Source organism: Dreissena polymorpha, chromosome 6 (assembly GCF_020536995.1).
Source record: "Dreissena polymorpha isolate Duluth1 chromosome 6, UMN_Dpol_1.0, whole genome shotgun sequence".
NCBI classification, from domain to species: Eukaryota; Metazoa; Mollusca; class Bivalvia; order Myida; family Dreissenidae; genus Dreissena; species Dreissena polymorpha.
Genome location: NC_068360.1, coordinates 24752862 through 24761323, shown reverse-complemented (window position 1 = coordinate 24761323; position 8462 = coordinate 24752862). Strand labels below are relative to the sequence as shown.

Genomic DNA, 8462 nt, shown 5'->3' with positions numbered 1-8462 from the left:
TTTGGGATGAGAACCGGCAAGGAAATTCACACCCTATGCTGGGGTGATGTCAGCCTTGGAATCGATTTTGAAACTGGTGAAGAATTCATCACCTTCGACACTGAGCGTCAGACAAAAACCCGTACTGGTGAAAATTCTAGGGATATAAGGTGATTTTCCTACTTTAATATATTTGTACACAAATCTGAATTGATAATTTTTTATTTATATAAAAACTGTTTATAAAATATTTAAATGGAATTTTTCCTTAGTAAAAATAATACAAACATGGAGGATATTTGTTGGTTAAGGTAGAATATCGATTTTATTTCACGAGTGATCATAGAAATTATTATTTTTACGAGTGGCGAAGACACAATTGAAAAAATATATTTTCTATTATCACAAGTGAATTTATAGACCTTTTTTTTACAATATAATTCTTATTTGTATTATTAATATACAGTAGACTTCACTTTTGGTGGAATAGTATTTAATTTAAACAAAACATTTAATGCAACACACATTTTAATTATTTATAGGAAAGTCAAGCCACGGGCATATGCAGTTCCCGAACAACCTGACAGAGATCCGGTGCATCTCTACAAGCTATATGCCGACAAACGCCCTGTTGACATGATGACAGAAGACAGCCCCTTCTTCTTAACTCCTGGCAACAAGACACAGCAATGCTGGTTCAGGAAGTCTGCCATGGGAATAAACAAGCTATACAGCATAATGACCGAGATGAAAACAGATGCTGGTATTCAAGAGCCAAGTATCACCCCATACAGGTCAAAACCCCATATTATATACACTACTTTCATAACAAGACTAAAATATATAATAAAAATCACTTACCTCCCATTTATTAAATAGGTGTTGTTTGTCCAATTTACATGCTACAACACTCAAAATTTTAATTCATAAAATCTCCTGTACTCTACTAGTACTATTCCTCTACTTTCCGGTTCCATTACATCCAGTACTTGACAGACCACCATGTATTTATTGAAGTGTTTCAAGAGCACACAAAACAATTACAACTTATATCTTATGTAATATGTCATGTGTACCGTTGAATATTGATTTTATTTTTACCATAGAAATAAACTTTTTTCAGTGCAAGAAAGCACTTGATTCAGAAGCTGAATGACGAGAATGTTCCTGCTCATCAAATAATACAGATTTCAGGGCACAGAAATATTAACAGCTTAAATAATTACAGCAGTTTGAACAAGGAACAGTCAAAAAATATTTCAAAAATACTTTTTCATTCAAACCAGTCAGTTGAAAAGCACAACCGCACAGCCACTGCCACTGCGTCAGCCACATCAAGTGATTTTCCGATGGCCCGAGGATTTTTTGTCAACTCACATTTCCAGGGCAATGTAACATTTAATTTTCACAACTCTGAATCTTACATTGGCCTTTCCCAGACACAGAACGTAGTCAATCACCAGAGGCAATCTCCATCCCGTACACCGGCGGTAACCGCAGATTCCCCTGTACAGCGACACTACAAGCGAATCCGTCTTATTGCAGAGAGTGACAGTGATTGATATCGAAACCATTTAGCACAAAAACACTGTTGAAATATGTTTGCGTTCCTAGTTTAATCCAGTTATGTGTTATTAATCCAGTAAGTCGTAAAAGTGTTGTTCAACAATTTTTCCATAATTTTCCATGAATCTTCCGGAACAAGACGAAATTATTACGCATTGAGCGTAATAAGTCCACACAAAATAGTTCGCATTAACTACTAATCAGTTTAATACACAAATTACTACGCCAGTATATGCAACACTATTAATTTCATAATAATTTAAATTAAACTATTGTTTGTAATAATATTGAATGTATAAAGTATGAAAAAGATATATGTTGAATAAAACATTGATTTTAATAGTAATACACTTTTTACAGATGTGAACTATTTTCTTGTGTAGTAAGTTCTTTGTGCGTTCTAAAAATTGAGGCACCCCACGGGGAAACTGAATGAGGCAAATTCGGAAAATTAACAAAACTACAAAAATAAGCATAAAATAAAAAAAAATTTGTTGGTTTCGGTAGCATATCGAATTTAATTCACTCGTGTTCACAGAAAAAAATATTTTCACTCGTGGCTACGCCACTCGTGAAAATATAAATTTCTATGATCACTCGTGAATTAAATTCGATATGCTACCGAAACCAACAAATATCCTCTATATATTAGTCAATGTTTGGAGTTACGTGGGATTTGCAATAAAGTCAATTATTTATATCAACATGAATCAGGTTTAACAAAACAAACAATTTGATACCAAGAACGTACATATGTTATTATAGTTTAAAGTCATAAATCACAAACACTTTTTTTTTTAAATCACCACAGCCCGCACTACATAAGTTAAATGACGTCATCAATGCGAAAATAATCTTAAATATCGATTAAGTCATTGCGCTCGCAAGTGTTGCACAGAAAGTCAAGACAAATGATAATCCTCAACTATTTAAACCAATGATTTAACACGCTTATGTCAATATTGACACCATCATCAAAATGCCAATTTCATTACACATCTACAAAATGACGTCTCCAAACTATTCGGTGAAGTGTGTTCTTCGATTAAATTTGTCGCTGCAGTCCATTCCTGATCTCCAATTTAAGACGTTTATAATTAAAGCGGGTGAACTCTTCCCATTCGTAGGGCAAACAACTTTTTTTCTCTATACTATGTTTAAAATAAGCGATTATTCGTGTCGTTCGTCTTTTCGAACGCCGTTGCTACATGTATGTCAACGTGTAAAAGCCGGATCAGCAAAATCAGCGGGGATCCGTATATTTTAAATATAAAAAATGGATTGTTTGCAGATTTTTTTATGAAAATGTGCTATGATAAACATAAAAACAGGTTACTGTCCCATCGTTTTGTAATTTATCATACCACCGCATAGATATCTGCCTGATAGAACGTTGCCTGATATATTTTTTTATCATGGTCAACAGGAAGTTCTTATATCAGTCATGTGTGGAGGATGGTCATATTACTCGGAATCAACTATAAAGTAATCATTTTTAGTAAAATCCAATCAGATTCAACAAAACAAACAGTTTGATACCAAGATGTAATATATTTTGAACACAAAATGCAACGCAAGCAGCAAAAACATTCTTTAAAAATATTAAGCGCGCGTGCTCATGACGTCATTATTAAAACATCAAGCGACAAAAGTCAGTTTCTTTCCCGCTAAAACTGCAGCTTTTTAGCGTTTGTTTCATTATTGCTTTAAGATCGGGACGCAGATGTGTGATAAACAGAAAAACAGGTTACTGTCTGATCTTTTTGTAATATATCAGGCTCGGCACGAATAAAATAATGGCTCGGCAAGGCTCGCCGTTATATTATTTTAAGCCTTGCCTGATATATTACGAAAAGATCAATCAGTAACCTGTTATTCTCTATATATCCGCACGAATAACGCAGTTTTAACAAGTATTAGTAATCCGATTGTTTATTTTAAACGTAAACCAGAGAAAAATGCGACTTTGTACGTGATGTATCGTGCGATGTATAGATGCACATTTTAGCTTGTGTTCATTAATGAATGAAATAAACCACGATTTATTTACATTGAGAATCGAACAATGACGTTTTTAAATAAAGTGTTGTTTTTGTCAAGTAAAAAAACAAAAAAACATTATTCAGGTATTTTATACATTGAACATCATACTGACTCTTTAAGTAATGGCAGCTTCCGCGTTGCCAGCCTCTAACTCAAATAGTTTTATAAAGGGAGGCAACTCCTTCAAAACTCGATGTCGGGAATGTGGAAAGAGTCTATTTAGCGAACAGGATTCTGCAAATTGATCCAACCATCTGTTATATCAACTTATCAAGTAATCAGTTAGTCTGTATGTGTATTGTCTTACGGTCAATCTTTGTGTAATGAAACTTGAACGGTTAGGATTTTAGGTGAGATATTATGTTGGAACAAGGGTTATTACAGTATGTGACCTATGCCCAAGCAGCATAAAATTATGTTTGTCAAGGATGACAATTCATAAATAAATGAGCCAAGATCCGGACTTAATTGACAAAATTAAAGCTCTTTACGACCATTTGCTGTAATAGATGTAGGTTATTTTGACTGATAAAAATATGGGTTGGCATATGATCGAATTATTCACTGTATTGAATATTAAAAATTATTTAGTTCATGTCAAATAATGTCAAGTATAGATCATGATTTGCAGATAATCAACGTTTCGATAACTCTCATTAATTATCAGAGGTCCAAGCAGATTCGTAACAATTTATTACACAGTCACATCAGAGTTCATTTCAACGCCGACTGTCTTTGTAAAACATTTCTTGTTTAACTGTGGCCGATGTGAACATGTAGACTTAATTATATCATATGTAATGTAATGTAATTAAATCATGTAGGGCTCAATAAACAGCCCACCCCCGGTAGAGGTCTCGTACATATATTTGCACTACATATGTTCTCTGTTAAAATCTGAATCACGTGGCTTTGTAATACATGTGCATAAACTAGATCAGTATACGAACTTGCATTGAACAAAAGACTTTGTCACGAACATCTTAAATTATCAGCTGAACTCCAGGTGAACGTCTTTAAACACGTGAATTTTTGTACAAATAGTTTAAAATAACCAGGTCGTGGTGATAAAGGGCTAACCTAACGAAAACCCTGCCGTACATTAAGTATAGATGCCACTCAAAAACGTGACGTAATCATAATATATAAGGACATAGTTTGTCTGAGAAGAGAACATTTTGTCGAGGAAACCCGGTTTGTAAGGTGCGTTAATTTATATTTCTTTGATAATTCTGGCGACTGCTCGTTTATTTTTCATTGATTTTACAACTAACAAATACACGGAGCTCCAGTGATTGGAAAATATTTCGGTATTTAAAATCTGAATTAATGCTAGTATTCTAATAATTTTAGTTAATGCTATATACATATAAAGAATTACTACTTGCAAGAAACAACAGTTAATCTGATTAAAACAAATTGCACTTCTTTATAAAAAGATTATAAAACTGAAATAAAACCAAAACACGTGTATTTTTAAAACAATATTTACAATCTAGAGAAGAAAATACTTCCTCATACACGACTTGAAGTTCAGATTGCATTAAGTCGTTACAACACAAGTAATACGTAGTTCCATGTTGTTATCGTATGTATTTTTTTTGCAAGCGCCTTAAAACGTGCCGAATAATCATTATAATTATGAATACAAAGTAACATAATGTTTCTATGCAAGACATTCTTGTTTTTATTCATTTTACAGGACTCACCATGTTGGCGATAGTACTCGTGTGCTCGTTGGCGGCTGTTAATGCGTGAGTTGAATTGTTCTGAAATGCTTTTTTGGATGATTAGCACTTTATACACGGTATCTAGTCTACACAACTATGCGCGGAACATCTTAAAGGTGTATTTATTAAGATTGTAACGCCGTTGTGGAGTAACAAAACCCTGAACGGCACATTAACTTTGAGTGATAACATAATGTAGTCTTCTTCTGTCTTCGTAAATGTTGTCTTCTTCTGTCTTCGCATGCAAATGATTCCGTTTTTTAAACTAACTTCATGTTTTTATTACTACCACGTTTTCACGTGCGGTCGTCAGCCGTAAATCTGTTGTCCGCTTATGATTTAAGGGTCACCCAACCAGACGGTAACGGAGTGCAATATGTGATGTTCTCAACCATTGCTATGCTAGGCGCGTAGGCATTCAACAACATTTCTGGCTATGCAAATGTCAATTGGCAGTACTAAATGATCTTTCTGATGGCATTTGGTGTCATCTTAAATATATTTTTCTTCTCGTGCGCACGTGAATGTTCAAATATACACGATCACAAGCGCAAGACTCTGAAAGCGAACGCAATAACACACATTTAATTCGGCTGCCACATCCGTAGAGCAGTTTGCTATGCTTTATATTGTGCATACTTCTCTCATGCAGTGCCAACCCCCCTCCCGATATCCGGAAGTACATGGACGTCAGCTTCGCCACCTACGACCACAGTCCCCTGGATGGACTCGTCGAAGAGAACGAGTGGGACGCGACCATCTCTAGAGAAGACCTCGACCGTAAGCGATCGCCTGCATCAATTTGAAAATGGATTGGGCGCGCATTAATGATACTATTTGGCTTAGTAAGGTTATTTGAATGGGAGAGATACACCAATCTTTATGAGCGACCTTCCTTTGTAAGTAACAGCCACGGAGGCTAGCGGGCGCTTTGTACATATTCTGGTGGTACATTCCGACATGCGGTCCGCAGAACTAGGCGCCTTAACAATACACGAGCTCCTTAAGGGTTTAAATTTTTTGATCCATGCCCACGTTTCCATTGAAAGGCATAAGGGGATATCGCGTTGCTATAAACATTCATGCAAACTACTTGTGGCCAAGGAAATTAGTTGAACGCCGTCCTTTATACTTTTATATGGCAACTTCTTGTACCCAAGTGACACGTATTCTGTAATAAGAACCTACATTATATCTACATGCTTCGTCTACTATAAATGTGGACTCATGTACTTGCAGACGACACATGTGTGACGCTTAAAGAGTACTTGGTCGTTCACACTTGCCCAAAGGCCGCTGATCTGTTCAGGCACTACGACCACAACAACGACTCATGCCTCAAAGTGGCGGATATGTCCGAAGAGTTCCACCTAATCGATCACAGCGGTAAATAAGCAGCGCTGTTATAAAATGGGGTTAAATGCATGTGCGTCAAGTGTCGTCCCAGATTAACCTTTGAAGTCCAAACATGCTAGTCAGGGACTACAATGTCCGCTTTATTGCATTTTTCGTTGGAAAGAAGGCCCTTCTTGACGAAAATCCTGTTTAGGCGGAAAGTGTCTTACCTGCTTAGCATATGCGGATCGCACAGGTAATTACCCTGATCGATCTTATTGGCACTGGCAGAGGCGTTCCGTCCGAGATTGTCGAGACGCTTTTGGTGTATGCATTAGGTTTTTCCTTTAAAAGTTGTGTACCTTTTCGGAAATTAACGATTTCCTCCTGCGTCTGAGATTGCTCAAGGCCGCTATGTCATACCCGGATGGATTTTTTGTTTTTGATTAAAAGTGTTGTTTTTTTTACAAAATGTAATGGGGACTTTCTCTGCATCAATAGCAAGTTAACTGTTTTCAAGTTTTATTGTAACTTTTATTCAAATCGAACGTGTGGGTAATAGATAATAGATAATTATGATAATGACATTGTTGGTGTATGTTTATCGGGCGTAAATTGGAAACACTGATTTATTTTATAATTTTCGTTATAGGGAATAAAGTACTTAAAATATGCTAGTTGCTGATGAGTTTTTCCCTTGTTACTATTGCAGGTGACAACGTGGTATCCTTGCAGGAATGGGAGCAGTACTTCTTCCAATTGACCAACAAGCTTTTCGCACATCTATTCCAAGGACCCGGGGTCGGGAGATAAACGAGCGTTCTTGTACCAAAGGCGTTAACTCACGAGTCATTTATGCCATTTTAGTGTCAAACGTGTCCACATTGGATTCATCGTTATTCATGTCCGTAATCTATGGCCATTACATTTGTATGCAATATATTTGTTATTAAATTTAAATAAACTGATATGTGCATTTATTTATTCGTTGTTTGTGAAAGCAATCGCAGATCTAGCATGCTTCGGTTTGGGGATGAAATCCTCTTATGACCATACTCCCCTTACCTCTGACTTAAGTAGGTTAGTTCTCATTTACTGGCATCAGTAGGTGCTCTTAGTAATTGAAAACCAGCTTTCGCAGGAAACGTGTGAGTTTTTTAACCCATTTATGCCTAGTGGACTCTCCCATCCTAAATTGGATCAATTTATTAAACAAATTAGAGATGTCTAGTATATTTATTTCTATATTTAGAATATTTCTTACAGAAATTCCTTTATGCAAACAGCGCAGACCCTGATGAGACGCCGCATCATCTTTGTCTACAATGTTTGCAAAGGCCTTTTTTCTAGACGCAAGGCATAAATGGGTTTACAAAGAGACGATATATGACAGAAATACTGTTGAAAACGGCGATATTTAACTAAGAGGAACCATATACTGGTCAAACGAAATACACAATTCTTACAGATAAGAGATCGTTTTTGACGTTGATTTAATATATTAAGTATTGAACAAATATATCATTTATAGTGTGTGGTTTATTAACTTCTTAAACCGATGTACACGCAGGCAATGGCTGATTTTCTAACTCAATCGTTTGTCACGCCCGCAATTATCTAGGTTATCATGTTTAAGGCAACACATATGGATCGATTACGTCCACAGTAGTCTTATTTATAAGACGGTCAAAGAATTTAGAGATACTTTTTATATGGGCTAAATTCTTTGGAAGTACGTCCACAGAAGTTCAAAAACACACACAAATGAAAACATCTCACTACGTACTCCATTTATGGCATCAGCAAACT

General features: G+C 35.9%; 1 protein-coding gene across 1 annotated transcript; it reads left to right on the top strand.

Annotated features, from left to right (window-relative positions):
• Window positions 1–4640: 4640 nt before the first annotated feature.
• Window positions 4641–7633, top strand: LOC127834734 (uncharacterized). The gene is made up of 5 exons (XM_052360767.1): window positions 4641–4791; window positions 5291–5342; window positions 5971–6098; window positions 6558–6704; window positions 7366–7633. The coding sequence occupies exons 2-5, from the start codon at window positions 5299–5301 to the stop codon at window positions 7464–7466; spliced, it is 420 nt and encodes a 139-aa protein (XP_052216727.1). The 5' UTR covers window positions 4641–4791; window positions 5291–5298; the 3' UTR covers window positions 7467–7633.
• The last annotated feature ends 829 nt before the right edge of the window (window positions 7634–8462 follow it).